The following is a 19,615-nucleotide window of genomic DNA, read 5'->3' on the forward strand; positions in this document are numbered from 1 at the left end:
TATTCCTCTGTTCTTAATAGTTTTATTACAATAACTTCAGTCCTTTAAACAATGACCAGTCCTGGTGGTAGTACTACTTCTCCACCTGCCGTTACTCCCCCACCTGAAACTCCCATAACACATCCAAATCTTTCACTTGTATCTTTTTCATGCAATGATCCTAATCAGGATGCCACTTCCTTTTGGAACTCTGTAGAAAACAAAATACTGTTTTCACTAGGAACTAGGCCTACAGCACCCGCTGCACAAACTAGCTATGATAAGAGGCAACAATCTTTATTCGGCTCAATTTTAACTGATACAGCACTAGAATGGTTTGAAAGTGAAGTCACAGATGCTACAGATTGGAATACTTTAAAAGATGAATTTATAAAAAGATTCACAGACGGTAGAGACCAATTTAGATTTAGACTTGAGGTTGAGAACACATTATGGCAAGAAGGAGAATTAATAAGGAAATATCTACATAGAATAAAGAGTGGAGTTGATAAAGGTTGGCCAGAAAAGATACCAACAAGAATCGAAGGTGATGACAATATAAGAAAGGAGAAAGAAATCCAACAAAGACAACGAAGTCAGAAATACATAGATTTTGCTATAAGAGGACTAAGACCACAAGGTTTAAAACGCAAAGCGCACGAGAAACAAATTGAGAATCCTTCAATAACTTGGAAACAGTTTGTTGATCACTTAGTCGTGAAAGACTTAACATTTTCTGTAACAACAGAGTCTAGTGGAGCTCCAGGAATAGATAAACTTAAAACACTCGAGAGCAAAATTAACGGTTTAACCAGTCTTTTCAAAAGCAACGAAGTGATTGCTATAGATACTTCTAGGCCAAGAGACCCAAACATAAAGGGCAGACCTAACAGAACTAGATTCTGTGATTATTGTAGAAGCAATTGTCATTCCATCTCTAGATGCACAAAGAAACAGATAGATGATAATGTTAACAAATTGAGAAAGGAACTAGTTGAACCAAGAAGGCCAAATATAACATTCTCTAATGATTATAGAAAGAATAACCGAGGCAATGCAAGATTCAATGGTCCTAGAAACCAGGGCTATCAACCAAGAGGTGGCTACTCAAACTATAATCCTGGGTTCAACAAGCCTAACTATCAACAACAAAATACATCTTTTAGCAATTTTGGTAATAGATTCACTCAACCATACGAACAAACCTTCCCTCAGCAAAACACATATAGAAATAATGAACCAAATCCTGATCAACAAGTAGAAATACACCAAGCTTCTATACACCAAGTAGAAATAACAATCTACAACAAAAACAATCAAAACCCAACAATATTCATCAACAACCAAATCAAATAAGTTTCGTTGAAGGTGACGATGTCTACGTAAACGCTATAACAACTTTCTTTCCTTTAAACTTTTGAAGTCTCCGAACGCTACTAAAGAAAGTAGTACTAAGTCAAGAATTTACCTCATTTTATATCACTTTGCCACCGGAGACATTAAAAATAATAGTGGTTTAGAAGTAGAATTCATGATTGACCCAGGATCAACCTGCACTATTATCAATCATCCTACATACCTTGCTCTAGTAAACCTTGGACAAAATTTGCATTTACAAAATACAAATCGTGATTCAAAGACATATACTGGTTCAACAATCAGAATGCTTGGCTACACAAATATTCAATCTGGCTTTGAAACTGACGGTAAATATACAGTCCCCCATAAAGTATTCGTTACTAAAGAGCAGAGACAGAACATAATAGGTATTGATTTTTGTCATTTATTTTTAAAAGCACTTCACTTCGATATCCCCGCAGTAGAATTAAAAACTGAAAAGAATTTAATTTGCTACGGCTCACTCAACAATGAGAAAGATTATCCATACATAACTAAAATGACTGCTTTAAACATAGCTCAACCGATCTTTCTGCAACAGAAAAGTGCACAACTGTATAAGCAAAAGCACCCCAGTCAAGCCTTATTTCCACCAGGAACATATTTCATGCCTCATAATAATGTTGCAAAAACTGACCTAGTCTTTGTGAATACACTTTGTCCACAACCTGAAGAATTTCTACCCATATTCACGGAGAATCAAAAGAATCACCCAATACAGATAAATAGAGGAATAATAGGTTATGCTATGTGTGATATAACCGACAAAACTATATAAAGATACAATATCAGAAACTGTACCGAATTTACAAGTACAGTATTAAACGAAAGTGAGGACTATAACAGTTGCTTCATACTGAACACAGTAGTAAACAATTTGCAGGAAGGACAGCAAATTCAAACTAATTCTTGCATTAGATATGTAGATTTTCGTACCCAATCTATATTTGACTCTAATATGCCTATAGCGCACACGATATCCTCAGATGCAGAAATGAGAAAAGGTTTTGCTAACACAATCTCCAGAAGAATACCCTTATTAAAGACTACTGTAAAAGTAGAAACTGTGATCTAGGTGACATAATAACATTCAGAGCAGATAATAACTTAGTATATAATCTCATCACCAAGGCTAATCATTATGAAAAGCCAACAATTGGTACAATCAAAACAACGCTACTTGCTATGAGAGATCATGCACTAGGACTAAATTTACGCTGTATAGCGATGCCAAAAATAGCTTGTGGTTTAGACGGAATGAACTGGAGAGATATATCTTCTCTAATTGAAAAAACATTTAGGAATTCAGGAATAACTATCTATGTGTACACAAGCAAAGATGATATTGATAAACTTCAAAAAGTAGAAACCAATACACTAGAACAAGAAGAGGTGCTCGAAATTATTGAGAGTGAGTTAATAGAAAAATGCAAAGAAGATGAGAGAGAACTAGCCACAGACTTCTCTACCGAAGCCAAAGAACTATGTAGACCTAAAGTCAACGACCAGTTTCCTAAGTTTAGAGATAAACTACAAAGCAACCGAATCATAAATAAAGCAGTTAGTGATTTTGTAATTCAACAAAAAAGAAATACAGTTCAAGACATAGAGTATCAAGAAAGGTTCTCAGATAATTTTGATTTCACGCAAAGTGATTTGACTGATGATGAATTGTTTGAGTTGATAGAAATATTACTTCAGGATAATGATGTCTATTCACATCATAAATATGATATTGGCAAAACTAAGCATAAGTTCCATTTACCTCTAAAGAAAGACGCAACCTTTAAAAAGCATCGACCAAGCAAAATACCCATTCATCTCAGAGATAAATTAGAAAAACTAATGGATGAATTAATTCAAGCAGGGACAATTAGAGAACTCAATGAGAACGATGATATGAATAGTTGGTTTGTCAATCCCGTTATCATATTACCTAAGAAGGATTATGTAAAACTAGTCATTGATGCTAGATACCTAAACTCTATAACTGATACAAGTAATTCTAGTTGGCCACTTGAACCTCTAAACGTTCTAATGAAAAGAATAACCGGAACTATATTTACAAGTAGTGATTTATCATCGGCTTATAATCAAGTACCACTAACTGAAGATACGCCGAAGGTTACAAGTTTTACTGTAGGAGGCAGACAATACACCTATCAAGTAGGATTTTATTGTCTTAAGCAATTACCCAGTTTCTTTAGCAAACTAATGCGTTATGCATTTGGACCTCTTATAAAGCGTAAACAAGCCATAACATACATAGACGATACTTTATTACAAGCTAAAGATAAGCGAGAATGTTCACAACAGTAAAAGAGTGTCACTCTTTGCTTCGAAAAGCAAACCTTAAAGCAGCCCCCAATAAAACAATGTTTTTCGTACGGAAAGTGAGATTTCTAGGACATGTTATATCTAAAGACGGACTATCGCCTATTGCTTCGCGCATATATGATATTAGAAACTTAAAAACGCCAGAATCGAAAACAGAAGTTTTAAGAGTTTTAGGAATGATGGGTTTCTATCACACCTATATTTTGAACTTTCACATAGATACAAAACCTCTATATGATTTAACTAAAGATACAACACTATTCAAGTGGTTACCGGAACACGAAAAGGTATTCACAGACCTCAAACAGAGATTCTGTCACGACATTTCTAATGCATTTCCTTCTAATGACTATCCCTTTCATATTCATATTGATTCGTCTAATTTAGGAACAGGTTGTGTTCTTATACAAGATTTTCATGATAGAAAACGTATGATTTCAGCAAACTCGAGAGTATTTGATAAAGCTGAACAAAAGATGTCCCCTCAACATAGAGAACTATGCAGAATAATATCTGTATTACAAACTTATGAATTTTATGTTATTGGATCCCCTTTTCCAATTTACCTATATTGTGATTACAGACCATTTCTATTTCTTTGGTCACGACGAGGACAAATGTCACATCGTTTCTTTAAGTATCAAGTTGTAATAACTAAGTTCCAAAATTTGCAAATTATATACACTGAAGGCAAAAACTTAGCGTTCCCTGACATTCTTAGCCGAAACATTTCTTTAGCAGATGCTAAACTTTATCAAATAGAAAACAAAGCAATACCTAAGGATATAAAGTTTCATATTAACGGAAAAGAAGTTAACTATTCTGTATTGCATCAGGACGATAAGGACGCATCAGCTAACGACTGTTATCCAATTATTGCTCAAGTCAAAGGCGAAAGAAAGAAACTTATTAAAATAAATGATGAAGGTGACTTTAGCGTAGATGATTCACCAGACTACATAAATGAACACTGTATTGCTATGCACATTTTCTCTGATTGTTTTCGCTACGGCACATAAATAAATATAAAAAAGAAATTAACTTCAGAACTAACTAGCGAATATGATAATCACTACTATTCCGAGATAGAAGAAATAGCTGAAATAAGTGATGATCGAGAAGGTTACGACGATCAAGATTGGTAAGACTTAGTAGAAGGTAATATTGAAAACTCACTTATTGAACAATTAGAATCTGCTAAAGCCGACTATATTAGACGGACAAAATTTAAGAAACTTATTGAACCAGAAGCTTTTCAAAACATCTCAGAAAAAAATGTCCACACAGATACATTAGATTTAATAGCTAAGGTTACAGATTTTGCAAAAAACGCTAGTCTTGACACTGATAATATTCTTGAAGAACAAGTAAACGGCTCTGTGATAGATAAAGTTAGAGATTGGTTAAAAGTAGGCAAAGCTCCAGAAAAGGACTACATTATTAAACAATCTAAAGCACTAGAAACCTATTGAAATAATTTCAATTTGTTGTTTTCAGAGAGTCAATATGATTTACTCTGTTATTCTGAACCTTTTGAAGACGGCTCTTTTGACGTTAGGTTATGTGCACCACTTTCACTATTTATAAAAAGATTCGAAGTCGCACATGCGCATGAATTTAGTGGTCATAGAGCAGAAAGCACAACTTACAATAGGGTTAAGCGATATTTCTATTGGCCCGGTATGTTTAAATGGATTGAAATGTTAATGTTAGATTCCTTAAGTTGCCAAACTAATAAGTCAGCACGCAAAGATTTGAACGAAGCACCCTTAGAACCATGGGGACATTTAGAAGCTATACCCCTACATACACTTCATATTGATCATAAAGGTCCACTACGACCATTTAGTAAAGAAAATAGATTTTGTCTTGTAATAGTAGACGCTTTCTCTAGATTTATACAAGTATACCCTAGCAAGAATGCTGAAGCTCTCGAAACAGTAAATCAACTAGAGAAATTTATAACTACATTTGGTATACCGCAACAAATAGTACATGATAACGGTAATGCTTTTATTAGTAATGATTTCGTTCACTACACAAACGAAATGGGAATTACACTATGTCCCCGAACTGCATATTCACCGTGGACTAACGGCAAAGTAGAAGTACAATAAAAACATTTGACTAATTACCTAAGACATTTTATTAGTAAAAGTGGATCTAATTGGTCCGAGTACACTAGTAAATTTGCATTTTCACACAATACTGCAGTAAACTACAGTACTGCAAATACCCAAATACCCTTATCACTAAACTTAGGACTACTACGAGAAAATCAAAAGAAATGCACAGCAGAGTATTGTAGTAATCTACCACCACACTCGCATAGTGAAGAAACTTGTAACAACAAAAAGATAGAGAAATTATTACAAAACAGATTATCTAACGAAAATTTAAAGCGAGAGAATACATTTAAAACAATATACTCGAATACCTACACTAAAAGTAGACAAACTACGAATAAAGCGCACAAGTATAGAAACAGATTTAAACTCGGAAAGCCTATACCTGAAGGTAGAAAAGTACTCTTAGAAAATCACTCTAAAGGACTACTAAAGTCTAAAAAGCTACAAGAGCTACGCTCAGGCCCTTACACTGTGAAACGAATGCTAACTAATACTACATATGAAATACAACATTATAAAACAAATGAGAAGAAAACCGTGCATAAAAATCATATAGTACCTTATTACCCGAAAGAAGATAAAAATACAAGAGTTAGTTGAGAACTACGTAGTCCCAGACGACACTGACGATTATTATACTCAATATAATAAATATAATATAGCCAAATCTAATGCTAATAGAGGCGCACAACATATTGCTATTTCGCAGTGGCCCTTAGTAGAAGCACAATATACTGTTAATCCTAGTACTACACTACAGCCAACATTTAACGTTGAGGCTACTCCAACAAAAGACTCAGGCTTAGAATCGCTACAAACACGAGTAGATAACACAACACACATTCAAGGCACAAGCTCTTCTAATTTTCTACCCCCACGCATTTCAACCCCCTACCCTATGCAAAATATGTATTCACCTAATAGCCCACAGCAAGAAAATTTTTCTACGCCACCATATAATACTAGTAAATTTAAAGCTACACGCAAATTATTCCCCCAAGCAACGCGTAATAGCCCCACATCATCACCTTATAATCCTACACCTACAGCATCCCCTAATATATCTAATTTACCTGACGCAAATGAAGTATTGAGTAGACCTCAGCGTAATAGAAAAGCACCTACATTCTTTGGTGAAACTATTCCTTCTGACTTGATACATATACTCAAAAAGAAATAGATACACAAAATCTCTTTTAAATAATAACTTTATATTAAAAAGCACCAGTACGCATAAAAATCATAAAAAAGCTAATATACGCAAAAATCAAAAGAAAAAGCTTGATTATAAACCAATAATAGACACCAAATACTACGACATCAATCAGTTTCTCTCCTTTTCTCACCTACATATGAGGCTCTAATAGACTCCTCACGGTGGCAGCCACCAACGTCTTCTCCTCAAACACCAGGCATTCCTTATAGTTGAGTTCCCTCAACATTTTGTAACACCGCTGTAGTGTTGGCCCGGTCTTGGGACACCACCACGCCTGAGATAGGGCCCAAACTCTTTGTTCCAATTTGTCAAGTTCGTCCTCTTGTTGTTCTGTTAAGGACACCCCATCTTCAGTTATCGTTTGAAGAACTAAAATTATTGCCTCCTTAACATTCTATTTCACAATTTCTTTATGTAAAGCCTATCCCCACCCTTTTCTCTCCCTTATCATCCCGTGAGAACCCTAATAAAACAAGATAATTTTATTCGGTGTAAACTTACATCTTTTTCATTAGAAGAATTCGATTAGTTCAGTGGTCCACGTTGAAACACATCTTGTTTCCCTCATTGACCACGGATTGAACCTGTTCCTCACCCGACATATTCCTAAGACTTCCTCGTCCCATAACGCAAGATGTGGATAACAATATGCCGTGGGCATGAAAAATAAAAAGCTGAGGGCATCTAAGCCGAATACCCCTGTTTTAAGGAACGCCTTATAAGTATAACGGCGCACCGTTTTCTTACGACCAATGACTGGAGTAAACTCCAATCCATCAACAGTTAGTTGATAGTTCGCAGTCTCCAACTCCTCCTTCATTTCATCTTTAGGGCACGTATAGTCAAAAGGATAACAACTCATTTCTGAATATGAATATATATATATATATATATATAACAAAAAATAAAACCGGGAACAAAGAAGATACAAATTAAAGAAGGAACAAAAATTAAAAATAAACTAAAAGAAAGAAGAAAGTCTAAAAGAAAAAAAATTGAAATTAATGGCGAAGAAAGAAATAAAGTTTTGGAAATAAATAGTCAAGAGAGATCAACTGTATAGTATGAACGTTTAAGGCAAAAAGCAAATAGCCCACTCAACACAAATCTTACCTCAAGTACGCAATTAATCACCATTGCAAGCTGTTACACGCACATAATTTCTATACATGTTCAACACTCATACACTTTTAACATTTGCGCATACCTTTTATTGCAAAATAATGCTGAAAACACATGTTACACAAAGCAAAACTAAGTACAAGTTAGTCCCCCATGAGCAAATACCTAATCTAAGTTATATACCTTAAGTACAGAAATTTGTCCCTTTCATTTTATTTAACCCACACTAAATCACAATTTGTCAGGAAATGCACAATAAAACATTTTACATAGTCAACAGATAAGAGCTAACCCTACTCGTTTAGAGGCCCGCGGAACGTTTAAAATAAACATTAAAGACCTTATGAACAAATAACTAACCGCACTTTTAAATTTCCCAAGTAAGAATAATGTCACCTAAGTGCAAACCTTACACAAATCTCAGAAAGAGTAATAACTCGATAGATTTATCCACTCCACAACTCAGACTACATGTTTGCACAAACACATGTTTGCTCTAATAGTTCACAAAAGTGTACAACACATGGATTAGAAACATCTCAGTTGAGTTCCAAAACTTTCATTTTTTTCATATTCTAACATATACTGTTTCTAGACAACTTATGATTAACACCTGAAAATTTAAACATGAATTCACAAAGATATAGCCTACAACTTCGCCGAAACGGAATTTGAAAATACAGCTCAGAAGTACATTTAAAACACATAAATCAGAAATAACACAATTAAACTCTAAGAATTTCATTTTTCATATTCTAACATATCCTGTTTCTAGACAACTTATGATTAACACTTGAAAATTTAAACATGATTTCACAAAGATATAGCCTACAACTTCGACGAAACGAAATTGGAAAATCCAACCCAGAAAGTACGTATTGAAAGCACAAAGTTGATATAACACCGTTAAGTTCTAAAAAGATCAAATTTTTCATATTCTAACACATACTGTTTTAAGGCAACTTGCGATAAGCACTTGAAAAGCTTAAAATGAAAACACAAAGATATAGCGATTTGGACTTCTTGGAAGCGAATTTTGAGAATTCTGCCGAAAAATACATTCTTTTTAGATAATAAAGATCGATCCTATAGCATTGAAACATGAGAATTTAGTTTTGAGTTTTTATCGTATGATTTTTGTCATATGATTAGTTTATCACTTTGCTACATGACACTAATTAAGGCTAGCTATTGACCAATCAGAAATGAGCGCACATATTTTGGTAACTTAGCCCTGACAGCCACTACCTAAGAACCTTACCCAAACTCAAAATCACTTTTCTCAGTTACCTTCTGAAATCAATTACTTCTTTCGCTCTTAGATTCAGTTCTAACTTGACCATCTCTCTCTCTCTCTCTCTCTCTCTCTCTCTCTCTCTCTCTCTTCTTTCTCTCTCTCCTTCTCTCTGTCCGAAATTCTATCTTTCACATTTTGCCCCTTTCAACTAATAAACTTAGAAAACTTAACAAAGTTTTCAAGCATCTCAATTTGTGAACAGCAAATACTTGTCACAACACATCTCCACCACACATATACCAGGTAACTCAGTTCAATATTAGTCCTTAATTCAATTCGCAGTCAGTAACTATAGAAGGAGTCCATAACCCTCCAGATCGAACATAGTACAAGACTGACAACTCAGAAAGTTTCTAAATTCTAAACACTACTCATATTGAACACATTCATCACCAGTTAACACATCGCATAACACAATTAGAACTCACTTAAAAGCTGATCAATCCTAATTTATGAGCGAAGTCTCATTCTACCAAATTGGTTTTCTTATTTCTCTTTCTTTTAACCCTGATATACTTGTGAAAGTTTCCATTAAGGCAAATCAAAAGCTGAAATTTAATAGTGAATTTAACACCTTAACCAGTTGTCAAATATCTAACGAAGTAAGAACTAAAGTATTCTTTGCTACTAACTCTAACGAAGACCCTATTGCTATCTTCTGGGGAAAATATAACCCTCAGCAACTTAACAGTTTATTAAATCAAATTCATTCTTCAAATCTAGTTGACTTAGACACTTTAAATGACCCTTGTTTGGTTTTAGAACCACCAACTGATCAATGAATATTCCGCTAAACGATTATTGGATTATAGCTTCAAGAACAACCTTCTCAGCGTCTTACAGTCCTTATAACATCCCGCATAAAATCTTAAAATATAATAACAAATCAACCACAATTGACAGAGCGTATATTTCATATAAAGAAAACATTGTTATTTTCTTCGTTAAAGACCAGTTTGTAAACTTAAAAATAATTGTTTGTTGGACCCCTAACAAACCAGAACATATTGAACGCTTTCATTTCCAATTGAACAACAGAGACGAAATAGATCTTGATATCATCGAAGCTCCCTTTACTGTAGAACCTTAATTTATGTTACCACTTTCCCTTGAGACACAAGTTCTTACTGCTCTTGCATTCGACCGGCTATCGTATATTTGAACATTCCTCCTAGAGAAAATATTGAAATGTGGAAATAAAACTGTAACACTTGACAAATGTTTTGTTTCTAATCAACAGAGAACAGTTGCATTCTTCGTAACATCAGAAAATAACGCAAAATTTGTCATATTTTGGGTACCATATAATCCCGCTCACGTTCATGAGCTAAAACATCAGATTACTTTTACGGATGAAATTAACTTGAATTTGTTAGACTCACCTTATACTGTCTTCGTTTATTAAATGGAAGACGGAGAAATCAAAAAGTCACCAGCAATAGACGAAGTAAAAAACTTAAGTTACAAAATGTTTCTTTTCATATTACTCTGCTTAACTCTGTTCCTACCTGTAGCAACTGATATTGAATCTGAAACTGCTCAGCGTAATGCAAAATTAAAACTTCTAGTTGAATATAACGATTCTCACCCACACTTCATAGAATGTGTCGTAAATAGAAATAATTGTCTACCTGAAGAAATTCCGTACTTTAAATTACTAGAGCCTCCTGAAAAGCTATTAATTTGGTCAAAACGCAACGTCCATATGCCACTATCACTGAATAAAGACCAGTTCTTTAAAGAAAAACTTACTGATAAGAAAGCGTTTTTTTCAAAAGTAGAATATTTTATAAACTACATAGGAAACCAAATTCGTTCTCTTCAGTTTCTTAAACTTATTGCTATAATACCTCTTGCTCTTCTCTGTGTTATAACTGCTTGCTATGCAAAATATTTGATCTTTATTATATTTCTTGCATTATTAATCTTAACGTCTTTCACTGACGCCAGACCAATTGAAAAGATGAGTATCTATGAAAACACAGCTCCTAACCTTCATGTTTACCACTTTGACTGCTCAAAAATGATCTCAAACCAGATGTATTCTCTCAAGAAAGTAGCACCTTGCGAAATTCGCCCTGATAAAATTAGCACTAATCAAGCACGAGTCACTCTCTACCAAAGAAATTATAAAGTTAAGCTAGAAGCAACTATGTGTAAAGCAACCCAACAGCAATTACGCTGGTTTTGCGATTCTTTTGACTCTAGCGGCATAGATGCCAGGCATAATACTATTACTACTTCAGTTAAGCTTGATGCTCAGAAATGCAAGCTTGCAAAGGAAAGAAAAAAGATAAAGCTTTCCCGTTCTTCTAATTCAGTAGAATTCGATTTTGACAAATCTTTGTTCTCAAACTTTAACTCAGGCGATGTTGGAACTCGAAACAATGAATGTAACTCCCGAGGTTGGATTACACGCTACACTTATGAAACATATATGAAAAATAACAGCCTGAATGTAAACCTTAGAGATGGCACAGTTAATAACTGGCAAAATACACCTCTACCTTGTCCTTTATCAGCCGGAGGCTGCGATTCTACATCTACTGATCCATTTGCATACACTTGGGATGAACCCAATAATTGTCTTTTCACTATAATTTGCACTTTTGACGCTCAAATGATTAAAGCTTATAACAAACACTACATAGTAAAGGATCCTAAACTTACTTCAGCTCAGTCAGATTTCGACTTACAAAGTTTTATGTTCCAAGTTTATAATAAACCACAGTCTTTATGTAGTCATCCACAAATAGTATATCCTACGCCATATGATTCTCTATATATTAGTCTTCGTGACGGTTTCGATACGAATACTGGAGAACCCATTCACAAATATAACCCTGATTCCGGTGCTATCACGCTTAAAAACAAATATTAATCCAGTGACAACAAAACAATTGATACAAAGCATTTTCAAATCTATGAAAATATTGATTTCGAAGCCCATCTTGGAACAAAAATTGACTATTTGCACTTTAATAATCTTCGGCAACTTCAAACTTCCACCCTAGAGCTAATAAGAAATGACTGTGAATTAGAGCGCTCAACTATTCTCAACACATTAATGATTTCTCATGAAAATCCGCGTTTAGCCGGATATACCTTAACAAGAAACAGATCTATGTTTATCAAAATAAACGGCAATGTTGCCTGGCTATATAATTGTCCTGAGCTTCATTCACCCTTACAAATTCTTAGTAAGTACTATAATCGAATACCAATTCTCTAAGAAGATGAAATACATTTCGTTGATCCGATTTCTAGACAAACTTTCACTGAAGCCGAAGAACAATGGTGCTCTGATAAACATTCAAACTTATTTCAACTAGATGTTGACGATGACAATTCATGGGTTGAACGAACCCCACAAATAACAAAAGAAACACACATAGTCATTCAGCAAATTGCAAATATAATTACTGCAAGCATTCAGGCTTCTATTTACACATATAAAGAAAGGATGTAATTCTGGAATTCAATAACTTTCAACTCCAATATGAAAGGAGTTCTCAAACACTTTACTAAGTCATTATTAGATAGCAGAGAATCATTTTCAAATATTTCAGGCACGAATTATTAAACTCTAGAACTATTTATCTAGATTCATTCATTTCACCGGACTTCTTTAATAATCAATTTGTTGAAACCTTTGGTAAAATACAATATATAATTGAGCGATGCGGAATATTCTTTGCCGCTTTCTTATTCATTAAGCTACTCGTCGACATAGTCTCATGCTTAATTCGAGCAATGCAAATTAACAAAATTACAGATGCATCTATTCACTTTGGTAAGGCACTCTTTGCTGCCACATTTGACTTAATGTCAGTTCCAATTTTGACTTCTATCTATCAAGTAGCAACTAACTCAGATAATAATAATACTAATACAAATAGAGAAAGAACGATGCAAGTTCCAAAATCTGAAGATACAAACAGAGTTGCTAAAAACCCACCTTATGATAATAATAGAATGCGAGCTCTAACTCATGAGAATACAAGTGGTTATCAAAACCTAAATGATGAGAATGATAATAATAGAATGCGAGCTCTAACTCATGAGAATACAAGTGGTTATCCAAACCTAAATGATGAGAACAATAAAGACGAAAATAGAAACGATCACAACGTTCCTACGTCTCCAGTATAGGATTAATTCCTCTAGTACTTTAATATCATCAAACTATATGATGATAATATAATACAGACTGCCTTCATATTTACTACTGATTTACTTTGAAAGAGAATACAAGAAAATAATGAAAGAGAATACTAGCAAAATATATACTCTTAGAATAGAATAAGAGTAGAGAATACTTGATATTTCAGGAACTTTCTTCAATTCCTAACGAACTGATACCAGTCTTTCAGAAGGAACCTTCAAGTGGTTGGCCCAAATACAATACACAATCAACTTCTAAACCTCAATCTGGAGTTAAACAACTTGACAGACTAGTACAAACCACAACTCACGTTACCCCATCTACAACTTTTCTCTCAGCTATCAAGATTTCAGCAGTACAAACTCAAGCAACTAGTGAGAATTCATCAAAGACGGTTACATCATCCAAGAAGAGAGCTAAAACTGCAGATGCAATTGCAAAGAAACAACCACGTAAACAATTCATTAGAGAGACATTCAGCCCAGCGACACCGCTAGAAGTAAATATACCCAAGACCAACAGTACGGTACCCAACGTCTTAGCAAACACTACAAATACTCAATCGTCACGACCAAACTTTCTTAATCTTCATCATTACACAACCACCCCCTGCAAGACCGCCTACAAAAGCAACATCAAGCTGAGATACAAGCTAAAACCCCCGGTTTTAGTGGACACCCGAACTACGATACAAACTTAATCTACCAGTTGCAACCCAACATCAATAGATTCAATCTCATTGGTTATTTGTCAAACAGAAATTCTTATGTACTAACTAATCACAACCTACAAGGACAAACAATACAAGTCCCGTTTGATAATATTACAGCAAACCTCACTCCTCAGCTTGATACCTTCACTTATCAGTTACAGCAAAACTTTCTGACAGAAAGACAACGCTCTCAACAGCTCGAACAACGGATTTTTGAGCTCCAACTGGAGATCGCAAATCTGAAGCATCAACTCCACATCCTCCGCTCATCACGTTGAGCACTCACGGAATGGAATAGATAAATTTTTGGTTGTTGATGTTCAGTACTTCCTTCATTACTTCTTTTTCTTTCTACCGCGGTGAGGAAAACTATTCGTTTAAATTAGTTTAAACGCCTAATTATTAGCCATTTTGATTACCTTATTCTCTTTGATTCCATTTCTTACATCAAGTAAAGTAATCCGCATTTCTTCTATCTTCATTGAAACTATCTTCAATGATTACACGCAATTTATGGTGAACTAGGAGTCCATTCTTTGCAGATTTGATTTGTTCTCGCTTCTCTGATAAAATCTATTCTTTATCTTTACCGATTTATCTTGCTTATAACATCATTCAATTGTTCCATCGAATTCCATAATTTATATGATGTCTTACAACCTTTCAGTAGACGTTAAATATTTGAAAACATATTGTGATCTCGCTGAATTTATTCAATCGCAAGTTATTAAAACTTCGAAAACATTCTTAGTTCGAAATAAATTCTATACCCCATTGTCAGTTCATTGGACATTTGAGTTACAAGAGATTGTCTTATTCTTGCAAGATAACAATTCCAATGAAATTGTAGTTTATTTTCATCAAATTCCTGAGTACGATTTAATTGAAATTCTAAAGCTTTTCATACAGAAGAAATTCTTAACATCAATATTCTAAGCTTTCGACCGCTCACTTATTTCAATTAATATGTTAGTCTTCAATATTTTTGTGATCACGGATATAGAAATGTTACAACCTTTCTTTAACAGGTTTTCATTCATCGCCATCCGCCATTTATAGTTTAAGTACTATTTGGATCTTCCTGTCAATTCCTTCCAAAGATTAATTGGTCTTCCATTCTCCCCATTGACACATAAATTGAATTACTACATTATTCAAAATGAACACATACTTTGAAGGAGGTGTTGATATCGAATGGTTTAAAGATTATTGTCAACTCTCTGATCATGTTAAATCCGCATGGGTTAACTTTTCTAAACAGATTATTTTCAACGATAAAGTTTTCAGAATCTCCGATTTATTTTATTCTGAATCCCAATGCGAAGTCATTTTATTTCTTGAAGACTTTGAACAAAAAAAATGTTATTTATTTTGAATCAATGACAAAAAGCAAGAATAATTATTTCATGAAGCTAATTCATAATGATCAACCAAGTCTAAATATTAATTCCTTAAACTATAGCTACAAAGCTTACTTCAATTGATTTATTCTTCAACAATACCCAAATAAAGATGAATTACCAAACGGAATTCTTTATTTGGGGAATCTTTTCAGCAACACTAGCCCTTATGGTGTTGTGCTCAGTCATTTTAATCTCTTTATTTATTTACCTTGCTTGTCATTATAGACCATTAAATTAACCAGTATATTCTTTGATTTGTATTATCTTATTATTCCACTTCGGATGTATTAACAGCACAACAGTACAACTTTTATAGAAAAACTTCAAAAGGTCTATTATAACGGCCAGCCAAAAAAATTGGATCTATTATTTTGTACAGCCTTGTATCTTAGGACATCGTCAATCCTTCTTCAAGAGAGAACTCAGAAACAAGAAGCTATGATGAATTTTAGAACTTTAACCAAGTAATCTACCTCACAAACTTTAAATGCTTAATTATTATAAAATTAAGCTAAATAAATTATTCGATTATGTAAAATTTGATGTTTTGATTTAATAACTATGGACCGGGATGGGATGTACTGAAGTGTGCTACACTCAGTAACACTATTTGATAATCTTAGTACTATTTTGAGAATTTACGTTATTGTGCGTGAAGCACAAACTTGATTTGGACAAAGTCCATTTTAACGTGTGAACAAATTACTAAGTAGTTTTGAATAAGCTACTATTTTAAGATCACTAACTAAAACTGAGAATACTATGACGTGATATTATCACGCCACACAGATAACACCAAGTTAACCTTGGTAACTCTGTCGACACTGTTATCTCTATCCAATAGGATACTAGAGAACCACGTGTCCGCAAGTATAAAAGGAGCTTGCACGCTTAACTTCAGCACAATTTGGTCCCTGATAACTTCTGATTCAAAATCATACCCCCGTATTACTCCCTTGCTTAATCTCAGCTTACTTGAGATATTTTTCTAACTTAAAATATTTTGTGACTTGTTCCTAACTAAGAACTCTCTAAGTCATAAAATATTAACTTAGCACGAATTTGGAAATCAGGTAAGTTCAGCTTAACTTCTCTAATTTATAAATTAACATCTCTTAAACTCTATCTAAGTTACAAGTTAACTTAGAATATTTCAACCTGTGCTAACTTGTGCTATCTCAGTCTTAATAACCTTAACTATTATATCCCTTCATGCTCGGTTCATATTTGATGCTGTTTAACATAACTTATTAATTCATATTTGCATTTAACGTTCTTTAATACTTAACTATATACCAAGAGTAGAACTAGGGGTTGAACTCTCAAGTTATACATGTGGTCCCGCGATTAACCCCGTCGTTTAAGTATCTAATATACGGACCAGCAGTATACAGATCAAAGTAACCTCTCATCAATTTCTACAATTTTGTGGCCAATTTTGCGAGGTTGAAGTCATCTCTGATCATGTGATTATAGAGAGCAAAAAGATATCCAGAGTCAACTCAAGGCCTTTGTCCAGACTTTTGTGTGCTCGATCTGATATGCAGGCCCTGTAATTTCGAGCAACTACCCCCCCCCCCCGGTGCTCAAGATTGTCTGATTAGAGGTCAACGTGGCCTGGGGACTCGACTAAAACTTGAGTAATCACCTAATAAACAACAAGATTTATTTTTTAGGGGAAGACTGCTTGAATGGTTCCAATTGGTCAACACAACAAACCACTGGATTATTTTGTCATAAACTCACACTTGCGGATTCTGAGGTCTACGGATCATTCGAGACGCTGCAATTGACCTTTTTACTGGATTTGGAATCAGCCAGTGCGACTGGAAAGAACGACTTGCAAGTAGAGCTCTACTTCCTGATGCCAGGAAAGCCATTCTCAGTTCAAGACCACAAAATCATGACCAAGGTCGGGCCTGGATACCACCACGACATTGGACTGGAGATATTCAAGTATGACGACAACTCTGGCAAGACTCAATGTCTGGAAGGGAATGCGAGGGGTGTTCTGGACTTTCACGAGGAGTACACTTATGCACTGTGTGTGGACGAGTGTGTCACTATCAAGGAGCAGAGCTGTGGTTGCAATTCCCTGAGATATGCCAGACCAGATGACGACATTCCAGATTGTGGTATATTTGACATGGTCATTTGCCCCTTTGACAGTGGCGTTGCACTGGGTATCATCTTTTACCAATATCATATAATGTGGACAATAACTTTCTGGCCTCTATCTATCAAAGAGAAACTAATTCTATGAAAAACGTAAAATGTTGATCATACCTCGAGTCATTATCATGAAAATAGAGTCAAATTACAATCGTAGGCTTCGAATACATTTTTGGCGATAAATCAACGTCAATGTAGCCGCAACCGTTTCTTATCAATTTTGATATAATTGACCAATTTCTAAGCGGAAAATCGTCCAGATTTAGTTGTGCAACCCTAGACGGCTCTGATCAGACCATTTCCTAGACTTTGCCCTCTTCGTGGTCTCAAATGGTCTGGTCACAGTGGTCTAGGGTCGCACAACTAGGCCTGGGCGTAAGTAGAATAGGGCGCTGGTTGCTTCAAAAAATTTTTAGCTGAAGTTTTGGGGCAAAAGGCAAAACAAGAAAAAATAGTTTCAAAATATCTTTTTAAGGTGGAAAACAGCCCCGACTGGTTTTGAGATATGGTCTTTTTAGAGAATTGAAAGAACCAACTTGTAAGCAATTAGTTTTGAAATGCAAAAAAAAACCGGAAATTGGGGGGGTATCACATTTTTTTTCTGTAGGCCATAATAAATGGGGGAAATTTGATGGTGTACAGACGTAAATATGATTTAAAAAAATTTCGATGACAATTGCATCACTTGTTTTTTGTTGTTGCTGCAACAAAAAACTACAAATAAATTATGTTCTTAGGTCAATGCGCAGTCGAGTGCAAACCACAATGCAGTTTCACTACTTATGAAATCTTCAAAAAGTCAGCAAAGTTTTCTTCAGTCAGTTCTTTCAACACAATGAGGACTCTATTCAGAAGAGTCAACCCAACTCTACTTCCTAGTGGTAATTTGACCTTTGACCTGTGGAGACAAAGAGTGTTTGATGTCAACGTCCATTTCCGCTCTCTCCTCTCGACCCATATCTCTGTCACTCTCAAGTACTCATTCATTGATATTATATCCGCTTTCGGAGGACTGGGAGGCTTGTTCATTGGAGCCAGCTTAGTCACGCTCGTAGAAATTTGCTTTCTGCTGTACGATTTGATCCAAGCAATTGGGGGAGAATGTGTGTTGGCGTGGGGAAAATCAAGGAAGAAAAAAGTAATTCCAAAAGCATAGAACTAAAAATACGCCAGGCAAAAACTAGATCTCATTTTACTTTGAATGAAAGTACACTTGAAATTTCATATTTTTGAAGAAAAGTATTGAAATAATGGTTTGAATTGTGCACCGCTTGAGTTCATTACCCGGGTCGAGATGACAGCGCCGTTTCAGCGCACTATTTTGTTAGAAAATTGCTGAATGCGCTGCAATTTTGAGAAGGCGCCGAAAATTAGAAATTTCATAGCATCTTAAGCGTAATTCTTAAATAATTTCAGCAAATTTTCAGTACCTTTCTTGCACAAATTGTGCATTTTTTATGCGCCTTTCTTACAAAGTTTCAGCGTATATCAGCACATTTCAGTGCATTATTATGTACGGTTTTTGCGCTAATTTTTTTTGGAAAATCAGCGCATTTCAGCGCATTGCTTATATAATTTTTGGATAATTCCTCGATCCGGGTATCAGAAAACACTAACTAGAGAAGCTTTTGGTTAATTTGTATCGTTGCTAGAGATAGACTGCATTTTGATGAAAAGAGTGGGTT

General features: G+C 34.7%; 1 protein-coding gene across 1 annotated transcript in view; it reads left to right on the top strand.

Annotated features, from left to right (window-relative positions):
• Positions 1-19,181, top strand: part of LOC142348325 (pickpocket protein 19-like) — a 30,324-nt gene extending 11,143 nt beyond the window's left edge. The window contains exons 3-4 of the mRNA XM_075399633.1: positions 17,435-17,941; positions 18,668-19,181. Of these exons, the coding sequence (XP_075255748.1) occupies positions 17,435-17,941; positions 18,668-19,086 (926 nt within the window). The 3' untranslated portion in view covers positions 19,087-19,181. The remainder of the gene's footprint in view (positions 1-17,434; positions 17,942-18,667) is intronic.
• Positions 19,182-19,615: the final 434 nt, after the last annotated feature.

Source organism: Convolutriloba macropyga, chromosome 10 (assembly GCF_964194025.1).
Source record: "Convolutriloba macropyga chromosome 10, txConMacr16.3, whole genome shotgun sequence".
Lineage (NCBI taxonomy): Eukaryota > Metazoa > Xenacoelomorpha > Acoela > Convolutidae > Convolutriloba > Convolutriloba macropyga.